The 22,782-nt window shown below is 43.1% G+C and overlaps 1 protein-coding gene across 2 annotated transcripts in view; it reads right to left on the reverse strand.

Annotated features, from left to right (window-relative positions):
- Positions 1–3,803: 3,803 nt before the first annotated feature.
- Positions 3,804–22,782, reverse strand: part of ell (elongation factor RNA polymerase II) — a 33,572-nt gene continuing 14,593 nt past the window's right edge. For both annotated transcript variants that reach the window (XM_039607158.1, XM_031726781.2), the window contains exons 3-12: positions 16,094–16,215; positions 14,594–14,757; positions 13,326–13,576; positions 13,113–13,237; positions 10,484–10,559; positions 8,032–8,614; positions 7,637–7,703; positions 6,495–6,666; positions 6,329–6,373; positions 3,804–6,240 (exon numbers count right to left, since the gene is read on the reverse strand). In XM_039607158.1, the coding sequence (XP_039463092.1) occupies positions 6,136–6,240; positions 6,329–6,373; positions 6,495–6,666; positions 7,637–7,703; positions 8,032–8,614; positions 10,484–10,559; positions 13,113–13,237; positions 13,326–13,576; positions 14,594–14,757; positions 16,094–16,215 (1,710 nt within the window). In that variant the 3' untranslated portion in view covers positions 3,804–6,135. The remainder of the gene's footprint in view (positions 6,241–6,328; positions 6,374–6,494; positions 6,667–7,636; positions 7,704–8,031; positions 8,615–10,483; positions 10,560–13,112; positions 13,238–13,325; positions 13,577–14,593; positions 14,758–16,093; positions 16,216–22,782) is intronic.

Below are 22,782 nucleotides of genomic sequence, written 5' to 3' on the forward strand. Positions count from 1 at the left end.
AACTATTCCTGAAGTCTGCTTTAAGAAATTCCAAGAAGGTTTACCTCAGAGAGTTTAGTCTGTGCTGAGGAATAAAGATGTTCCTACCAAATATTTTTTTTCTTTCAAGCTGAGAACTGTATAAACTCTGATTTTGCCTTATGTTCTACGTTTCCATGTATGCTTGCACATTTTTCAAACATTTGCCCCATTTTCTAACAAAATATAACGAAATGGGGCTCAAGACTTTTGCACAGTACGGTATTGTTGGGGTTACTCACTATTATTAATCATTACATAAGTTATATGTACTACAATAAAGAGTCTGGATCAAAGGCCTAAATGAAAAACTCTGTCAGTACAATATTTACCAAAGATTGCTGTTGTTCACAAGACTTACAGCTTTGCCCAGGAGCCTCAAACATCTGCATGTAAAGACTTTAAACGGCCCGAGGAATTTCATTCATATTTTAAAACTAGTAGGGCAGTTGGCTGGAAAACTGTTATAGAACAAAACCAGCTGTTTGATATGTATGACAGAAATACAGAAATGTTTTTTAAGGAAGTTCTTCAGTATTTATGCAGGCAAGTATCTACCTATCTATGGCTCTTTATCAAACAGTTGTTTGTAATCTATACACTTCTGTGCACTTGCAAAACAGTTAAACATGGATATGATGTGTAAGAAATTGGGCACATCTCATTCAAAATTGATGGTGTAGTTGGGGAGCTAATTATAGTAAAATTGTTACTTACTTTATTGCATGGCTGTGAAGTGTCCACAGCGAGTGATGATTTATAATGGACTGTGTGGTTGAGGGAAGGGTTGGGTTACTACCCGGTCAAGTCACCATATAATTTTCATAATCTGTTTGCCTGTCTTTTTGTTCCCATGCAGCACGATGTTTGCTGAAAAACAATACAATGCACTGAAGGATGTGCAGAAGCATCTTTGCTACTGTAGTCATGTGAACTGAGGGCGGTTATGGGAGAGACATTTATACTTTCATGGGTTATGTTGCTGTACTTTTTATTGAATGATAAATTACATGTGAGGATAAGTGGATGAGTGCGTACACGGTTTAAACGACAGATGGAGCGAAGAGAGAAATAACCTCAGCTCATTCACAGAAAAGTTGGCTGATTCAGCTCAACAGAGCCAGCATTGTTTACAAGAAGGTTCAGTCATGTGTAGCCTGAATGTGAACCGAGACTGTAGTTCAAATTTCTGACCTTTAGCCACAAAACAGCACCGTACCAGATAGACTGACAGGCTATGGTATCTTGATTTTGAAAGCATTAGATCCAAGCAAAATAGCTATGCCTGGTGACGTAGGATGTTTCCATTATACTCAAAGAAGTCATATATTATCATATAAATGGGAATGTGTCTGCCTGGTGCTAGACGTCTTTTTTGCCAGCTGATGATGAGGATGCAGCATCTGGAAGAAGCTCAGCAATGAAGGAAGGAAACCTCCTGATATTAGAAATGACCCTGAAGGTCAGGCAGTCGATATGAAGCAGAAACCCATCTATAATAGAGGAGAAGATGCAGCAAGCTGCATGTTTGCCTGGTGCTGCAGAATGAATAAGAGATAATCAAGATGGTAAACTACCAGGTCAAAGAGCACTTAAGAGAGTATTGTGGGAAAACTAGCTTTCCCTGGTGGACTCTCTGTGGTTAAGACACAAAAAATAGAAGTTTCTTGCCTTTCAGTGAGGCGAATGCAGCTGGTCAAAGCTTGAAGGCTTAGCAGACGTTTATTGCTGCTTCACGTTTGCTCGTTTTGTCTGAAACTATTTGCAGTAACCCTTTCATGTATCTGAGAGATGAGACTTTTCACACCTATGTCAGAGCAGACTTATAGTGCCAACTTTGAGAAACCACTGATGCATTTTAAAAATGCAACTGCCATCACAAAAATCAGCTGCTAAAATCAGCAATGTTTCAGCCGACTTAGGTGTGAAGACACTTTCTTAAACAAACGTTCAGCTAATGGTAAAGCAGCTTGTTTGTTTTTAGGTTCCTCATTAGCATGGGTTTTAGCCATAGCTATTTTAAGTGTCCGTATACTTAAAGGAAACCAATTATGCTCATTTTTAGACCTCATATTTTCATTCCTGGACTCTGTATGCTCCTTATTTATCTTAGCAGCCCCTCAATCCAACCAGAGTAACCAGCAGTTACCATTTGTGGGCTCCGAGTCCACCCACTGTCAGAAATAAACTCTTCTAGCTGCTCTGTTTTTAAGGTCAACCACCCTTCTTCTGCTTGACTGCACTTTTTAAACGAAAGAAATAAACACCGGGTGGGTGGGGCTTCCTCTGCTCACCTGGTTCTATTAAATTCAATACAATTTTATTTATACAGCACCAAATCACAACAACAGTCGCCTCAAGGCGCTTTATATTGTAAGGTAGACCCTACAATAATACAGAGAAAAACCCAACAATCATATGAACCCCTATGAGCAAGCACTTTGGCGACAGTGGGAAGGAAAAACTCCCTTTTAAAGAGGAAGAAATCCCCGACAGAACCAGGCTCAAGGAGGGACGGCCATCTGCTGCGACCGGTTGGGGTGAGAGAAGGAAGACAGGATAAAAGACAACTCAATGACATCACACAGAGCAGAAAAAGATGGTCAGAGCAGTGTGACGGTGGAACTGCTGGCTCAAATGAATTATCTGTCTTTGAAACTCTGGCCCCCTCTAATATTAGCATCCACCACTGCAACAGTAAGGAGAGCATAATAAAGCCTTTAAAATTAATCGATCACGTCATGCCCTCGAGTTCAATGCCAATTACCTTCAATAAATGTCAGCCCTTTATTTCAACTACGGCCTACATTTTCACGTGAAAGCACTAGCTCGCTCTGTTAGCACAGAATCTGAATAGAAGCAGATCCCTCTGCAGTTTTCAGCACAGAGAGAGGAGGGAGGAGAGACCTCTGTGTGTAAACATGTTTGTGTATATGCTGCTGTATGTTGAGGAGAGGGGGAGATGGCAGCTTGCCACAGTGAACTCTCTGACCAGGGCCCCCCCTCCCCTCCAGCTCCCTCAGCAGCACTGAGGCCAGCTTTGGGATGAGAGCCATGCGCAGCGAGGCTCAGGCACAGCTCAGCCCAGCCAACTGGAACGCAGTCGCTATGTAGATTTCTGGGATCTTTCACAGTGTGTCAGATTACAGCGAGCCTCGTCCTGCGCTGCCTGGCTGGAGCATCCTCTGCTCACGCTGCCATGCCAAGGCCTTTTTGGGATCCACGTTTAAGTGTCAGTAAACACACATTCACAAACTATAAGAGGATGCCAATTAGACACAACACACACGTAGACTACAAAGTGGAAGCTTTTAACTACTGCCCCTTGTAACCAAATGGATCCCAGAGGGTGTCGCCGAGCACACGTAAGGGTTTACAGACGAAGAGAAACAAAGAAATCTGGGACACCGCGTGGATCTAAATATTTCTAGTTAATCTGCTGCCTTCATGGACAAAGGCGAGGCATGCCAGGACTGTGTGGAGGCTGTGGAACCCAACAGTGGGAGGCTGCTGCCATCCAAAGGACAGCTGCTGTATTACAAACCAGTTGATTCAGTAATCGTTACAAAAAATAAATAAATAAAAAATTAATGAGGATTTCCTTAATTAGAGAAAGTGTTTCAGTAATTTGAGCTTCCATAAACATGTATGAAAGCTTAAAAAAAAAAAATAAATATGACTTCATCATCTGTATGATTAAATATTCCTGACCCAATGTGGAAACAGCAGGAAATGTAGCACCATTACAATAAAGGGCAACAACAACGGATTCAGAATTTCACAAATAAAGGTTTGAAAGAATTTTATTATTGAAACAAAGATCATCTCAGTCCCAATCCCTTATGGTTTTCAAAAAGCGTGCTTTGGGTTTTAGCGCCAACATTTCACGACTGTCCTCCAAAGCCCTCTTTGCTTATACAGCAGCATGTATATACTGAAGGAAAAGAAAAAGGGAAAAAAAACAAACAAACAAAAAACACAACCTATACAAACAGATCATTTTGGCACAATCAACTCATACATGGTACTCATGTGCTGGCATATCATTACCAAACAGTTTGCTCTCCATTGGATCAAAATAACTTTCACTGATAAACTCATTCACGATGGATTTTGACCAGAGAGAGGGAAATACAGTAATCATGTCTGAATCTTTGTAGAAAACAAGATACAGTAAGAGTGACTGAAAGTCTTTGTTAAAAGGTGTAACGCTGGGTGATGCCGAGTGTTGATACCAGTAACAAAACACTCCTCCTCACAGACTTCCGAGTCCCAGATCCAGCCTCGGTCTGAACCTGGCAGCGCGTTTCTAAGCTCTGAACTTCATGTAGTGTTTGCATTAGGAGCGAGATGAAAATCTGAAACCTGACAAGTCCAGTGCGAAGCTCTGACCCCTCTCACAGGGAAACACTGAAAAACCTCCTACTGGATGGTAAATCATAGACAAATAGAATGAGAACTGGAAGCGGGGAATTCTGTGGCAAGTTCCTTTGCCAACATTTGGTAGAGCGTTTTGTGTCATCCCACTCAGTAAGCACTTTGGTATACATGCTGGTCAGAGTCACGTCTACTCGATTACATGATAATACAGTCGGACTAGGCCTCAGCGTGGATTTTAATATCCTTGGGCAGTTTTTTTTTTTCTTCAAGTAAAGATACAAAGACTGTTCATTGTAACTCATTCATAAAGCATGCACTCGGATGGACAAAGAAGTGTGTCGATTGGACAAAACTCCCAGGTAACAGCAAGATCAGAAGAAAAAGTGCAGATTCTCCATATTCACGTAAAAAGATCGATATAAGAAACGCACTCGCTGATGGCGCTCGGAGTTTCTCGGGCATTTCGACTCGATGCCGACCCGGGAAACTGATTTTTTGGGTCGCTCCCTGTAAATACTTGACATCACATTTGAAAAAGGCAAAAACTGGTCCTCCTCTGAGCAGGAGGTCCACCGGGCTCCACTCGGAAGATGAACAAAAATGGCTTCATCTTAACAGTCGTCTCAGATGGACTAGCATGCGGGAAGATTAGCAGACAAAAACAAAAGTAAATGTGATCTGAACACAACTGAAAGTGATAATGGTGCACGTTAGAGCCGAAACTTCCAAAACATCCCGGAGATGAAAAGAACAAGGCTGTAGGGTCTGCATCCCGTCTGCTTCAGCTTACAATTCAAGGATCTTCCGTAGTGCGAAGAAAAGTAACACTGACACCGAGCTCCTCAGAAAACTCGGACACATTCTGTTGCTACAAAAGCCGTAATAAACGGGAAAGACGATTCATTAATAGCAGAGAATAGTTTCCTCACTGACGCAATAACTGAACCACAACTTAGGACCACCGCAGGAACCGAGCTCGGGAGCCCGTCCCGAAGGACCGCAAACCCGAGCCCCCCTCCTTTAAGACGCGTGCATATGATTTTAGAAACGAAAAGCCGAATGCGCAAACCCGTGTGTGATCGTGCGCGCCGGTTTCAAATCAACAGTAATATCTGCATCTCTTTAAAAGAGATGAATAAAGTTATCCCAAAAGACTGACAGACGGGCAAGGCAGCTTCTGGATAAAATACTGGCAGACATTCAAAATGTGAGAACAGAAGCTTTAAAGTACTGATACAGAGGAGTGTAAAACAAATTCATCCCCCATTTTAATATCCAAAATAAATACAAAGAAATAGGTTCCACATCTCAACCATTCATTTTTCACTAAGTGGGGAAAACTTTTTCATCATTCGTTTAATTTTTTTCTCAACTCAAAAACAAATTAATTGCGTTTGGCATTCAATCTGCAGTTTTCAACTCTGTGTCCCTCCTGTTCCCAAAGCAGGAAAAAGAATTTGGAAATCTCCCAAGAACGTGGCAAAGTTTCCATGTTTGACACTTTCACATCTCTGAACTCTTCACATCGCCTCATCTTCACAAAAGAAAAAAAACAAAAGAAAAACAGAGCGTGTCCCGCTTAGTTCCCACTAGAGCCTTTGGCCCCGATGAGAGGAATACTCCCTTCATGGCAATTTTTTTCTTCTTTTCTTTTTTCCCCACGCAAGCAGAATCTGGAGCTTTCCGCCATCTGCTCGGCTTCCAGAGATAACAGGGAACAGAGTCTAATAACCACTTTTAAAGTTGCTGTTGATCGTACTCCGCAATGAGTTTCTTAATGTGCGCCAGTTTGTTGTGTAGATATTCACAGCGGTTCTTCTCTTGGCTGTAGTTTGGATTAGTCTGCAACGGACACGAAAAAGCACAGCGTCAGAATCTGATAAACCGCTCACACTTCATCATCAGCGTCAGTCACAGAGCCACAACCTACCTTTTTTATTTTACGATACTCTTGAAGTATTTGATTGTGAACCGTCTGTTAAAAGAAGGAAAGTGTTAAAGTCATTCGTTTTCACATTAAAGTTAAAAGCGTCGTGTTTATTATACGGTTACTCGTGGTGCCGTGTAATCTTTCGCGTCTCTCTCGGGGTGTCTACCTTGTACTTGTCTGTGCCGTGTTGGAGCTGTTTCAGCTCATTATCAAGCACCGTGAACTGCCGGGTGATGCCCTCTATTCGAGCATGTAGTCCCCGGTACTCGCTGTACTCGGCGTTGAAATCGTTTTTATACCTTTGACGCTGCTCTGGAGAGCTGATCACTGTATATTTCCTAAGGAGAAGAATACAGAAAAAATATTACCGAACAAGAAGAGCCAAACCTCTACTAAGGACACTCCCTGTCTGGGCAGCATTTACTTTGGATTTTCTTTGTTTTTTTAAAATGTACTTTTACTTTGTCTGCAGTAAAAAACAGATGACACAACACACAGCACAGTTGGAAGAGTCAGTTATAAGGCTTTTGTCAGTTTTCCACAAATAAATCATCGAGTTGACCTCGAAGACCTCAGTTGATGCGAGCCAAATTTGAGTGCATTGTTAACATGACCCCAACGTTTTATAAGAATTCTTTCAAAACTGTGTTTACAGACAGAAGGACACACAAACTTCACCAGAACCCAGAAATATAACCTCGCTGGCCTCGGTAATTAAAGGATTTTTAGAAAAGGTCCCACAGTGCACATACAGGACACCTCAGCTATTGAGTTCAAGTTGTGAGGAGAAGGATCAAGAATCAATATTGATTTTTAAAGTCTGATGTTGCGGGCCGAGCGGAGACGACCGAAACAACCGCACCTGCTCAGCACTTCAACTCATCCAGCCCTGCCTGGCTCATGGGCCAAACACTACAACCTGAGCCTTTCTGTCATAATGACCATTATAACGTTTTCAAAAAGTGCAACTTAAACCGTAACCCAAAATATGTGTCATCACGTCTGCGTTCATGTTTGAGTTGTGGCTGTGAGGAGGAGTATAATTTTTGTGTCTCAGCCACAGCTATGGAGCCGGGTGGCAAAAGGACAAAAAAATAATGAGCGCTTTCTGAACACCAGCACGCACCCGTCTCCTGCACTTCATCCCTCTGGTATTTACGTCACGTCTCCTCACCCGGGTGTTGATGGGTCTAAACCACCCGATGGGACAGTGAACTACCTCCTCTCCTCATGTGTGACTCACGGCGGAGGCAGTCTCATTTATTCTGATGAGTTTAACAAGAAGTTAGTCAAAACTTGAATACTCACAATAAATAGTCTGCCACTTCAGGTGAAGATGAAGGAATACTGGTACTGTTGCACATCCCATTAAGATCTGAAACGAGGACACACATTTGAATAATCTCAATGTGTCATCTGTGCAGGTCTCTGATGCAAAAGCAGAGAAACGTCAGTATGACTGTTATTTGTATTTAACTATCATCTGTTTTCTGCCAGTGAAATTCAAAGGCGTGCTTTGAGGCATAAACTCGAACAGCAGGGGTCTCAGTTTGTTCGATAAGAAATGGACTCGTCACATGATGCATCACCTACTCACAGTGATGACTAACTGGAGAGCATCCAAATATCAAGTAGTACTTTTATTCAGAAATCCACACCTAACGCAGTAAAATACTGTTTGTGCGCGCGTGTGTCGCTCTCACCTGTGCTTCTGTGTGGAATACTGTTGCTTTTGAGGTTTCCTAGGCTCGTCTCACAGGCTCTATTAGGCTCCGGCACACATTCGTCACGACTTTTCCTCTCGTTTTCTTGCTCCTTCTCCCTCACCTTCTCTTTATCTTTGCTCTTCTCTTTGTCTTTATGCTTTTTGGACTTCTTTTTAGACTTGGTGTTTAAGGAGGAAGAGCTCTTGTCCCGCGGGGCCTCCAGGACCGTGTGTCTGGGGGAAGATGTTTGAGGGAGCAAAGGCGGCTGACTGAACCTCTCGGGCACCGCCGATTCCTGAGAGTCACAGTCGCGTCCATTGTTGCTGGAGTCATTGCTGACGTCCGACAATGCTTCAAAAGGACGGGGGATGTCGAGCATGGGCAGCTGCTGAGAGCCGGACGGCGTGCCGCCATCTGGCGCTGAACCCGCCACTCCCGACTGCACGCTGCCTGCATCGCCTCTGCCATTGGAAGAGCTGATCTTGCCATTAACCGGGGGTGTTGCAGCCTTGCTAGCGAGGTGCGATATCCTTGGCTTTTTGTTGGCGAGTGGGTCGATGAAGTCGGCAGCAGGCCGTTTCTGGCAAAAACAAAACTGTTTTAGTTTCATACCTTAAAACAGCGTTTGATATGAAATCGTGTTCCAGGTGAAATCAGACAGCGGAGAGACTCGGAGAGCAGAAAGCAACGTAATGAAAACGACATACTCGACAACCGAGTATTAAAGGAAGAGCACTCTTAGCAGCAAAGGCACAATGATGACTGTGCTTCCTTTTCACAACAGCAGAGATTAGATTACAGACAGCCCTGTTTGACCCAGTCCACTCTGAAGACTTTGGGAGTGGCAGACTCGATGACTTTGTTTGCTCTCCTGACTTGGTGGTGTGAAACAAAGGCAAAGAGCCAGTGAGGAGCTCAGCTTGAACCTCCAAAGCTCTTCTAATCTTCACCACACAAAGCACCTTTGACACCTGAGATCAAAAGTCTCCTGAGATGACAGCCGGAATGAAAAGACTTCTTTATGATTAGCCATGATGGAGGAGGCGAGACTTTAAGTTTCATGTTCATCAGTGTGGATATGGCCTCCCATTGTACTGCAGCACTCCCTGATTCAGAGCAGACCAGCTCAGGTTTATGCTGCATTACCTGCTGTGATTCTGTCTTTTTACCAATGCAGCTAAAAATGGAGCCTGGAGGCCTGTGTGTGTGTATTCATATCTTTGTGGGGACCTAAAGTTGTAAGTTTACTATGCTTGTGGGGACTAACAACCCGTTATAGGGACAAAATACTCGTCCCAATGAGTCTGAAGGCATTTTTCAGACTCAAAATGTGGCTTTAGTGTCAGGGTTACAATTAGGTTATGGGCAGGGTTAGGGTAAGCGGCGAGTGCGAGGGTACGGCTCTGAAAGATGAATGCCAGTTAATGCGGTGTCCTCTCGAGCGACTGAAACTAGGCTGTGTGTGTGTGTGTGTGTGTGTGTGTGTGTGTGTGTGTGTGTGTGTGTGTGTGTGTGTGTGTGTGTGTGTGTGTGTGTGTGTTTACAGAGGGAGTGAGCGGAAAGGAAGGGGGCAAACAGTAGGTGTCTGAGGCAAGAACAGCTGAGTGGAAGGAGCTATTAATAAAGCAGAGCCGCTTCTCCTCCCTCTGCTTAATGGAAGTGTAAATAATGGTAAATTTAGACATCTGTACAGACCAAACAGGACAGGCAGTATGAAAATATCAAAAAATTGTTTAGGCAGTGAGGCGGGAAAACAATTTCACGCAGATATAGTATACCCAAGAGGATATTTTGTATAATAACAAAAGTTAAGTATTCATGGAAACGTGTATATTTATTTAAAGATTCTAGGGGAGCTTCTAATATCCCTTAATGAGTAATTCTGACCAGCAGCAACCACTTAAGAAAACATTTACTCCAAAAGGCATTTTGGAAATTCACAGAGGAGGATACTGAGAGGAAACATTTATACTTTTGCAGACAGCCAGATGATTTAGAAAAACCCTCCTTGGGAAATACCAGAAACCACCAGACTACTACAACAACAGTCCGGGGGTCAGGCTGCAGTGTTTGGTAAACTGGTGGAAATGGAAAGAAACGCTCCAGTACACACATTAGGTGGAAATAATCTTACCCCTATTCCTCCTGCCTTTCTACAAGGTTGCTGGAAACATGCAAAAGTCTTAAGCATGTTTGGGTTACACATTACGCTTTGTATTTACACTGAATTTTTTTTTCTGCCTGGTCTGTATCTCAAACAGGGGATTTCTATTCTTACATGTAGCTTCCTCTGTCTTAACCAGCCACTTATCGTGGTCTGATCACAGGAAGAGACTCGTTATTAAATGTTCAGTCAGTAACGAGGAGGAGGAGGCAGAAGGAAATGGCAGATGAGGCTTTAGGAAAATGTGTGGAAGTGAGAGACGGGTTAAAGGAAGAGGAGGCTCACTTGAGATGGAGAGCTGCTGGCCAGCTCTTTCGGTGGGCTCTCTGGCGGAGGTGCAGAGCTGTTCTGGGCTTGTTTCCTAAGAGAGTTCATGCACACAGACAGAGATAGAGCCAAGAAAATTTAATACAGTTTATGCATACCTGCAGTGCATTAAAACTCTTATCTGTCCAACTATCCTGGTGAGTTAAAGCAACATATGCACTGGCAGCAATGAGGGGCTTAAAGTGCAGGAAAGTGATCTCTTTCAGCTTCAGCGTTTGACGAGACACTTCCACACCACTAACACACTTCTCAGGTCTGAAGCAATCATGCTCAAAGTGTCTTTGAAATGACTTAAACCCTTACAGCTTAAAACCCCCTTTTCTAAGCATACACAGCAAAAAAAAGAAAAAAAATCTAGCTGCAATTTATTCTGTGACAAGCAAATTGTATGTACGAGGACTTCAAAGAAGAAAGACAGTCACACTGAGAAGCTCTGAGGGTAGCTATGACAACTGAGTGAAGGAGGAGGTACTTGAGAGCAGCATTTAATTATGTACAGAGAAGGCAAAGTTTCAATAATAAAATCTGTGCACATTTTTAACATTTAATGCTTTTTAATCTCTCAGTCACTGCAGTGTGTTTATTTAACGGCTGAACGGTTTTGGCAGCAGCTCGTGCACGATGAGCGAGAGAGTGCCACGACACTCTGAAGTGACAAAGAAAGTGGTGCTGCTGCTCACTTGGGGATGGACACTTGTTGTGCCGGGTTACATTTATAAAGAGGTTACTTTTGCATGCTCCGACAATAACAGAGTGGTGATTTAAAGGCAAATGAGCAACATTTACACGCCGATCTTAACTGCCTCCATTACCCACGAATCATTGCATGGCCAGGTATAAACAAGGATAAACGGTGTAAGCTACATGCAACAACGTACACTTCCTGAGAAGCGTAACTACACGTTAGCTTGAAGCAGCCCACGGCTACTGCAATTGGCCTGTTGATTCCTCCTGTGCATTTCCAGCTATGTTTAACATTGAGAGGACAACAATCAACGCCTCAGTACAAGGAATAATCATCAGTGTCAATATACGGAGGGGAAAAAAGTCACAGCATGTTATTTGTTCCTATCGAGTGGCATCGCACGTATAACAGCAGGACAGGACAACAATGTTGACCACTTAGGTAGGATACATCACAGGCTCTACAAGGATTCCCCACAGATATACGAATCAGGCCTTAAAGTTTCTTTTTTGAAGCAGAACCTCAGTCCGCTGACCTGAGCAGAGTTCTAACGCTGGCTTAAACACTAGCAGTAAAAACAGAATTCACTGGACAAACACCACATACGGCCATAAAAATAAAGACACATAAAAACGTGCAGAGATGCTTCTGCCACAGCGGAGGACTTTATCAGTAGGGGGCAGTTAGGTACACCAAGTCTCGTCAGTGCCGCGCCCTTGTAAAAATCAAGGCGCATGTGTGAGTGAGTGAGAGAGTGAGTGTGCAGCTGACACTCAAAGGCAGGCAGGAGCGAGCGCAGCGAGACAGCGGGCTGAACCTTGGACAGGTGCCACTTCACACACAGATCAGCATGTGCTGGAACACTGTTGCATCATGTGCGCCTCACTCATGTTGCTGTGCGACTCCTGCGTGACTGACTGCATTAGCTCCAAACTCTGGAGGAGCCACGGAGGGGGAGGTGGTATTTAGGTGGGAGGCTGTTTGCTAGTCAGCTGATAAACTCCCAAAAAAGAGCTCAAAGTACAGTAAAGACACACAAATGGGCAGCAAGCATGTATGGATGTTCAAAAGAAAATACAAGCGCACACACACGAAATACTGACTAGAGTTTCTGACAAAAACCGGAGAACTGCTGCAGTGCACTTTAAACAATTACAACAAAGTGTGAAACAGGATTGAGACTTGGCTCAAGACTAATGCACGGTGTTGCATTATGAACACTCAGTGTTAATATCCTGGCTGCCTTCAGGTGTGTGCACAGTTAAGGTTACTGTGGGTAATTGGAGCTATTCTGGAGTCCACTACGTAAACACAAACTGAGGACTGAATGTTGCTGGTCTATATATAGCCGGTTGGGCGCTCGCTCCCTCACTGGCTTGCTTTTCCTCGGCGTCCCAGACCATGAGAAACCAGATTTTTCCACCGGGACGGAGGCCAGCAGCTCACGCTGTTAACAAATACAACACTAAGAGGAAATTCAGTGGAATGCAGAAATCTTCCTGGGGCACAGAGAAAGTCGAGCACATTCATACCTCCAGAAAGAAAATACTTTCAATCCAAAAATATCCTTATACATGCAACGGTCACGTCTCATAAACGACACGAGGAAAATATTAAAGAAAAATAAGCATGCATAGATATCAAACATTACTTCAATGTGCCGTAAGACTTTAAACTCATAACCGTCACTCTGGTGCTTAACTCTTGCCAGAAATACAAACAAGGTGCTTTTTAAGATTTTTAAGCCACAACACGTGAGATGAAACATAAATCTACTGATCTAGCAGAAATGCTGCTGTACAAATGAACACTGCTACAGTATCAGAGCCTTCTAACTGCTGGCATGCTATCTCATTGAACACACATGCACATATTTATTGTAACTGCAGACTGCTGACGTACCTGAACAGAATTCTCTTGAGAAGCTGCTGATCTCCTTCTGTGTAGCCTGGCCAGTCCTTCTGAATTTCCTTATACAAAAAGTCCTTTAATGTGAAAGTGTTTTCTCTCCCATTCAGGTTTGCAATCTATGAAAGGAGCAGAAGTCTCAGGTGAGCCCAGCTACTATCAAAGTATCAGGAAATCTACATGGATGCCTGAGAGTGTGTGTGCGACCTGTTGCAGGTGGCTATCCAGGGAGTCTTTGTCTAATGGCAAGAGGCCATCCTTCTGCAACCTCAGGATCAGCTCGGGCTTCTTGTAAGGCTTGAGGGCCAGCAGGTGGACGAGGCGCTCTCGGAGCGGCCTGTGCTGAGTTGCGCTCTTCTTCAGCGTGCTGCTCGAGATGATGACGGGTCGAGACGTCCTCCGTGAGGGGGCGACGTCTGAGAGTCCAGGTGCCGGTTTCCGGATCTGAACCTTCTTACCTGAGAAGAGTTAAAACGCACAGACTGATGTTACACATTTTAACGGATCTTTCAAAGAGCCGTCTTAGGAAAACTGTCTGCAGTTTATTTACGAGTTATGACGAGACGCTCGTATTATAATAATTTTAATTATAAGGGGTATTTAGCGAGCTATGCTGTAATTTATCACAAATAAACACGTGTTAGAAAAAATGAGTCATCAGGTTGCTTTTTGGTTGGCAGCCAGTGTATTTTATTTTCTTAAGAACAAAAACTGCAATTTCATCACAGCATCTTTGGACACAGTGGCTGTTAAAGGCTGGGAGAGCTTGCAGATGACTCAGAGGTGACGCATTGTGAAATGATCTTAAGTTCAAGTCTGTGCGGCAACACTAAACTTCCAGCAAACAGCGGTGATCGCCATCTCCCAGTGACACCTTGCTTTCGGATCACCTCGTCAGACCAAAACCCCGTTTGCTTCCTAGCACGCAGGCCGAGCGTGCTTGACTCAGAGCCTCATGCTGAACAGGCTCACACTGGATTTCTTTCTTTGTAGGCAGCGAGGCAGAGCCGCTGCGGCTTTCTGCTTCGACTGACACTCAGGGCACTGCGGTGCGAGTCTGATACCAAAACAGAGATTCAGGAAGTGGATGTGTTGTGCGTGGATGTGCCTGGGGGCATTTCCTGCTCTGTGTGTTTTTAAATTACATTCAAGGAGAAATGGATCGGTGCGTGTGAGCCGCACGCAAGCACGCATGCCGTTACCGTGAAAGTACACTGCCGTTCAGACACAGGTCACTTTCTGTTAACGCTTCATTCAGATAACCACAGTGAGGAAGCTCAAACAAGCCGTCTGGTCCAGTGAGAACCCATTCACCAGCAGAGCACGGGCCAAGTGTGGGTGTTTGCAGGGAAATATCGCTTCACACGAACCAAAAGCTCAACACTGGTAGTCTTACTAGTCTGTGTGAGTAGGAGACTCTGAAAATGACAGACCAACAGTTGGTATTCATGTGTCACAGTATCGCGTTTTCTCACCTACGTATCGTCCCCCAGGCTTGATGACGATGGCGCTCCTGCTGCGAGTCTCCTCCTCAACCTGGGCCATGCTTTCCTTGGCCTTCTGGTAGGAGTCGTCTGTGGCACATACTGTAATCTTGTCCTGGATCCCACCCAAACAATCCAGCTGAATGCTCCCTTCACTGCCAAAACACAGAGGAGGTGGTGAGAGAGGAAGACAGGGAATGAATGGACAGAAGTTTGAACTGGAAAACACTAAATGAGAATCCCTTTTATTGGAGATGGGGAATAAGAGACCTGTGATACATTTTAACGAGTCCTACTTTAAAGTACTGCAACCGTGTATTTATAACATTAAATATTAAAGACTATTTTCACTACTCCACCCCTTCACCGTGCATTCCTGCCCACATGAGAGCCATTAACCCCCCCGGAGGGCACAACTATTATTTTTACAATTTCCAGCCAACTGTGGGTTCCCACAGTACGACTCACTGCGGCATCAAATCCTATTCTTTCACAGACTTTCCGGCTCCCTTTGATTCCCATCCACTTTGATGGGGATTTGGCAGAAAATGAGATGGTGCTAGCACAGTTGGTGGAAGCCGAGCTCTGTCATTTGGGTTTTAGACTGCAACTGGAGGTTGACGAGGATCAAGTCGGAGATTCGAATTAACTCCAGCTGACCCACTTTTTAAAAATACTTTGAGAACAATGGGGTCAGAAACTTGACAAGTACAAGATCCCTGTAGTTCCTCATTCTGTTCCTCCATTTCCTTCCTCTTCGACGCACACATCTGCCGGCATTAATTTGATTCAGTCACAGTTTGCGGACGTTATGTGTCGAGTCCTTCCCACCTCTACTTGCTGGGATGGGCCCGACCACCCATGATTGAAGTTTAACTGTATTGGAACACCAGATAGCTTAAGTTCTTACCTTAACATTATTTTGCAAGAATATTTTGTTTAATAACTCAGGTTTGGGTTAATTTGACAGAACTATGTCGTCACTCAGCTTGCAGCACCTTTTCATATTTAACTGGAAAAAGATGAAGAAAGAATGAACCATTTACCAAAGTTCACAAATGTCACAGAGTCCCGGGGCCGAAACCCCCATTGTCTCCATCTATGCTGCCTGTAAGGCGGTGAATTGAGAGACCTGATGATTGGCCTCAGGTCCCGAGTTTAACAGTATTTCCAAGCAACAGTCTGCCTGGAAATACTCTTTAGATAATTGAAGTCCAAAGACTGCTGACTATTTACACATGGTTTAAATATGTTGACAGAACATGACATTACATCTAGTCCTCTTGTGTTTTTATGGAGTGTACCTAGTGCCAGTCCCAAGCCCGGATATATGGGAGGACTGCGTCAGGAAGGGCATCAAATCAAACATGTGCATTCACCTGCTGTTGGAGGACTGACTCCTTGGGAAATACGCGCGCGACCGTAGGCACCTTCGTGTATTTACATAAGAGAAATGAATAAGAAAGCACTGTTTGTGTTTGCGCTCATCACCTGGTGATGTACTGCTGGATGCAGTCGAAGCTGCCCTGGGGGTTATCTCTGCCCACATTCGACAGGTAGAAAGTAAAAGTTTGGAGTTCACTTGAATTTTCTGAGCGTGGTATTGAAATTTTCTGTTGAAGACAAAAACAAAACACACGATACATTAACTCAGCATGAAAGTTTAAAAAAAAAAAAAAAAAAAAAAACCCAACAACAACAACATAAACCTCAGCAGATTATGGATTTCACGAAGGTCTGATGCATATTACAAACACGTTTAACATACTTTCCAGACACTTTTCCTGTATGTTGTTTGCATTGCTGTAAACAGGATGTCACTTGGTACATAACATTTAAAAAAAAAAAAAAAAAAATCTGACAAAGCTCCAGAGATTTTCTGCTCATTTAAAAACCACACAAAATGCATGTAAATCTCCCACCTTGTGTTTCTACAGCATTCATTCACAACTACAGAGTGTTTTAATTGTTGTCCAAACACACCACTAAAATATGTTAGCAGAACAACTATGGTAGGTATTTCTGCAGTCTGTGGCCTTTGATGTAGTTGCAGTGCGCACATACTACTCTGCCCCCACAAACAACCCTCCTCCAGCGCTACAGGTGTCGCTTATAAAAGACTGAAGTGAACGTAGAATTAACCACCGTCATCTGGCTAATAAACCTCTTATCATAAAGCAAAGCTTCTGGATACTTTGGTTAAGTAGAGGAAATAGTTTTAGAAGAGAGCCGAGATTCAGATGTTGCGTTTTTCCTTTAAAGTAGATTGGGCACTAATATAGTTAGGCTCTGTGTGAATACAGCTGACATTTTAATGCAGTGCAAAGAAGCAGGCTGGTAATCTTAAAGGGCAATGTGTAGAGTAAATGGTAAATGGCCTGTATTTATATAACGCTTTACTAGTCCCTAAGGACCCCAAAGCGCTTTACACATCCAGTCATCCACCCATTCACACACACATTCACACACTGGTGATGGCAAGCTACATTGTAGCCACAGCCACCCTGGGGCGACACCCAAACCTTAGCTGACACACTTCTGATTCACCTCAAAATGATTTTATTACGCTGTGAATTCAACAGCGAATCGATTCGTCATGTAAAGAAACTCCTTCACTAAAGGAGTGCGAGCGGAGGCAGAGGTTTGTGTTTTCAGCCCATCTGACCAAATTCAAGTGGTATCACCGCCAAGGACTGTGCATCACACTGAGCCAGAGTGACAAAAGGCTGAAGTTACTTATTAGGTGGTTTTGGACACCTAGCAAAGGTCCTCTTGATTGGTGAGCAGGTTACTGCTGGTGACCCAGCCTCGATCAGAGGCTCTACCTGTGACTCACTGGCTCCTTAATCAGTGCTGGAAATCACATGCAGGCGGCTAAACTGTTTTACCAAAGACAGCAAGTGTGGAGGCTGCAGGTGACACAATCACCTGTATTTTCCTACCTGTAAAAACTGTTCCATGACTCTGTAAACAGCTTTGTTAATAAAGGGAAAATGATCATTTAGAAATTATAGCACACTTTTTCCTCGTTATCTGCATTAGCCCAGTTAATTAGCAGCAGTAACACTGACCACCCTTCTACACTGTACTGCCTGTATTTACAAAGAGAGAGCAGGGACAAGATTGGGTGTAAGAAGAGGGAACTCAGAAGTTCCTTTCTTAGGGAACAAAGTATGACTCAAGTGCACAACAAGATTTATGAAGAGTGAAGTACACCGCCTGCGCTCAGAAAACAGCACAACTGTAAAAACACCCGTAAAACCAGCCACACCTATCAGCACCATCTGGTGATTGTGCTCACATCCACGTTTGTCCCGTTTAGTAAATCTGGCCCTATATGTACTCAATGTTCTTGCTCCATTTTGTAATGAGCCCTGACCCAATCGCTCGTCTTTACAGATCAACCAGCAGTGTTGCCATTGCAACAGAGACAAATGGACGCAGCCCCATTATGACTCCAGCACCCACATACTTGTACCTGCAATAAAACTCTGGCCTACAGCAAACAGGAAAAAAAAAAACAAAAAAAAAAAAACAACAAGACAAGAGAAAATACAGACTATGCAGATAAAAGCAGCTTACTCTAAGATCAGTAAGGGCATTTCTATTGAGCGTTTCATGCTCGAAAGTGTTGCCATCAAAGCTAGCAAGCATCTCCAGGCTTTCAGCACAATATAAAACCCGTTACGGCAGTTTGAGAACACGAAATGCACGTGGGAAGAAGATCAACAATGATACAGTATGTCATGGTGTTGAAAGACACCTACATATACAGTTTAAACATACTGTATGTGTGTCACGTTTAGTTGAAAGAGCGGCAGATCGATGGGTTGACTGTGAATCCAGATCTAATTAAGAGGCACCGGAGCTGACTGAGAGGCAGGGCACAGGGGAGTGACTCAGTGACTCACTGACTCACGTTGGAGAGGATGAAAGAGTGAGAAGAGGCTCCTCCACACCAAATGGCTCAGGCTCCACGCTAACAAACTGTCGAAACCACCACGTGGACACATGAACTTACTCATCCATGAACAAGCACTGCTTCTAAAGAATGTTATCACCGTTGAGATCAAAACCTGACGAAAAAAGCCTCCCTCACAACCAAGACCGAGTCTGTGTCACCTGTGCATCTGGATCACCAAAGTGTCTTTGTTCACACTGAGCAGGCAGGACTAGACACGGATGATTTTTTTTTTTTTTAAATATATGCATTAAGTAGAGCCAACATTTTAATAATACATTAAATAAGTTATGAACTTTTAACACTCGCAATTGCTGAAAAATGTGACTGCAGATCCGGTTTGGTCAGAGTACCCAGAGCTTCAGTCTGCATCAAGACTAAGAGGCGGGCGGATACTAAAACCTAGTATCTCTTTAGAAAATTGGGTTAAGCTTTATTTGCACGGTGAAAACCTTCTAATTATTAAAGTTTTGAAAGCTTTAGCACAAATCAGAGGAATACAAACAAAGAAACATTTTAAAGAGATTACCCATTACCACCTTGTGCTGGGACCGTCTGATGTTCAACACATAACCTAATTAAGTGCAGTTCTTTGCAGTGTTAAAAAGGATCTGAACAATGAAATTAAAAAAGAAGAAAAAAAAAAAGAAATAATAAAAAAAAAAAAAGAGAGAGAAGTTGTACAGAAACTGGGATCCAGCAAATTTACACCAGTCCCTTTAATTATTTTTAATCAAGCCAAAACCCCACAAACTTGATATCCACACCTCTCATCACGGTGAGAAGAAATAAGTAAAATGAATAGAAAAATCAAGTCAGCAAACAGAGACTGCACCAAGAAAACAATAAAATCAAAAGGTGTCATTAATAAGTCATCTATCAGCTTTCATTATCTTAAAAACTTGCTAGTTATGTGCTAAAATATGAATCAAGGAAATATGCTTGCCTTGAGTCTGTCAGTGTCAAGTCTTTGGCTTAGAAAGTAAGAAAAAAATAGATTAATAAATTGGAGACACCAAGATTAAATGGATGACACTATTGACTTGTTCAGCTTCAAGCCAGCCAGAGAGCTGTCCAAATCCTCTCCAACTGAGCCGACTACACTTGACTAGAAATCATGGTGCCCGTTATCAGGAGCAGAGCAAGAAAGTCATGAAAAACAGTGATTCATGAGGAGAGACATGATGGATCTGGGGGAGGATAAGAAAACAATAACGCCCCCCCAGATCTAATAATTGACCCTCCAAGTCCCTTTTCAGAGGGAACAGCAATCAAACGCTGAATGGAAATCTCAGGGCGAACTCTGCAAACCCAGAGTCGGCCCTTACCCTGGGCACGCCCACGAAAGAGCAATACGACAATCAAATCTGGAAACATGAGCCAGTTCTGCTGCTGGTACATGTGCACAGCACTGGTTTACAACAGTGCTGAGGTAGCAGGCTTATCTGTATCTATTTAACTAAGAGATGCATAATGATAATTTTTCTTTGCACTCTGCATCCATAACACAAACAAGCATGGTATTTTTACACGTGCTGCAGTGGGAGGAGCCAGAAATGCCACTCATCAAGCAGTTAATGAATCCGTTACGAGAATTTGTGAGTATGTGGGAGAAGTACAACCTGCAGGAAAACATGTTTTAAACATAATCTGGGGGCAAAGCTACTGAATGTTTCAGCATTTTCAGATTCAGATTTAACTGCTGATCGTCTGCATGCTGGTTTTATATCGCATCGTGTCCCTGGCTCTAGAAGATCCTGTGGACATGAACACTATTGAGCCACGTGCAGTCGTGGGTTTAATGAATCTTTTATCTAACTTTGCAGCAGTCTGTGCATTTTCCAAGTGGAGAAGAACAAGTGGTTAAAAAGTTTTTAAATCTCAATCCTGATGACTTTGCTCTGTGGGATGATCAGTGTGCAGGAAAAACTCTGGTACATCCACCACCTCTTCTGAAGAACTCATAAAAAAAAAAGGACGTTTGTGTGTCACTTTTACCAAAACTACATTTTAGGACAGAATATTTCTGCAGCCAGAATGAAATATGAGGGAGAGACGTCTCATCATCCAGATCAAAGTTTTCCATGTTTTATGCAGCCAGCATTTGTGTTTTTTGGCCATTTAAAATATGAAACCTGTCTGGAAAAAATGGCTCCCATTTTGTTTCTAGCCTTTTGGATTTTTCCCCACTTTTCTAAAAGGTATGTGTGCAAACTCTGTCAGAGCTGAACCAGATGAATGAATCTGAGTGAATGAATATTGGATCTCTTGACAGCCAGGCCATCTGTTCTGTAATTCAGCCACTTTCACACTTATGACTTGCATTCTCATCTTAACACCAACAGATTTTTCCCTGAGCGAGCCTGCTGCATCATAACTGCAGCCTGAAACGACCGGGCAACAGACAGCAGGACCTTCTGCAGAACATGTGACCAAATGAGTGTTAAGTTAAAGACAGGTGGGTAGTAATACCTACCATGACGCCCCTTATAAAAACTGCAGCGTCACATTGAATAATCAGCCTGTAAACTGGAGATAAAGCTATCTTTCCACAGCAGACGTGTTCATACACATAAAATAAATGAGCATTAAATGAAAGAGGGCCTGGCTCCATGGTTCTGCAGTGCACCAAAATACTGACAGCAGACAGGAAAGCTTGCTACAACTTTAAATACAAGGCTATTGTGCATAATGTTATAGCAAGAATATTAGTTCTGATTTTAAAAACAATGCAAGCTGAAATACTAAATACTTGGCTACACTTGAGCTACAGCAGTGGTCACATCTACTGCTTTACAGGCGTTTATAAGACTACATACATAAATGATGAATGGAGAGTTTCTGCAGACTCTGGTCTGTTTGTGTACATCAGGAACCAATTCGTGGATACACTCAAGCAAAACGTCTCATCCTGAAAATATTTTTAACATATTTAGAGCATTAGACTTCCATAAGGAGACACATATTGGCAGATGTTTTGCTAGCAAGCAGGTTTTTAAAAAAAATTAGTTTTCAGTGTGCTGTTAGAAAGTATACCAGCCACCAATCTATTTAACTTTGTCCATCAGTGGAAATTTAAATTCTGTCTGTTTTATTTTAACCATTTTTCATGTTTAAGTTCAAGCATTCATTGTGCCTGCTGAGACCTGGTGAGGAGGGAACTATAAAGCTTATGAGGAGGCTGCCTGAGGTTACAACGGAAACAGTAAGGCACATTTTAACCACATTTCTCGATACGGTGCCAACCTGTGCCGGAGCTTTTTATATCACGTTCAGTGACCGAGGATAACCTGGTGTCAAAGCCTTTACATAAGCCAACAGCCTGGGGTGCAGACGAGGCAGTGCCAATGGGAGCGAGTGTGTAGGAGGGCAGGATTAAGACAGATGTATGAAGCATAATTATGGATAAAGATGCTAGAAATCTCTGCTTTTGTGGGTATTGTGACCACGCTGGCAGAACAGAAACACCACTTTGGACACAGATGCACTGCTAACACAACATCTGGGCATGGCAGACTACAAAACAAACTAAGCCACCGAGTGTCAAACCAACACTGAGGTTTCCAAAGACGAAGAGCAAATAGACAGTGTATGCATGTCAGACGGGGCAGGCTGACACATGTCAAGCGAGCATGTTTCCTTTAATGGAAGAAGCTGCTTGTGCAGAGAATCCCTGTAAGGGTGTTCATCATTGTCGGACAGTTAGCTGCTGACACAAGGAGCGCTGGCACCATGGTGACATTTTTATATCATGGAGAGGCACAATTAAATTATAGGATTTGAAGGACAAAACAAAACCGTTTCTCCATGAAGTCTACTTTTGTACACAAACAGGTGTGAATTTCAGCAATATGAAACACCTAGAGCGTCAGTGCGTTCTGCTCACTTTGTTTACTTCACTGTCTGCTACTCGTTTTGCATTAAGAAAGAAAACTGGGCACTTTGCATGGCACTGCTTGCTGTACCATACAAACTATACCAATACTCATGCAAAATATTATCAGGATGTCCTAAAAACTCCCTGAAAAGCCTTCAGTTAATCCAAAATGTTGCAGCAAGAGTACCGACAGGGACAAGAAAGAGAGAGCATACTTCTCCTATATTGGCTTTCATTCATTGGCTCGCTATTAAATCTAGAATTTAAAATCCTGCTCCTCACATACAAGATCTTAAATAATCAGGCCCCATCTTATCTTAATGACCTTATAGTACCATATTC

The sequence above is a fragment of the Oreochromis aureus genome, linkage group 23 (assembly GCF_013358895.1).
Source record: "Oreochromis aureus strain Israel breed Guangdong linkage group 23, ZZ_aureus, whole genome shotgun sequence".
Taxonomy (NCBI): domain Eukaryota; kingdom Metazoa; phylum Chordata; class Actinopteri; order Cichliformes; family Cichlidae; genus Oreochromis; species Oreochromis aureus.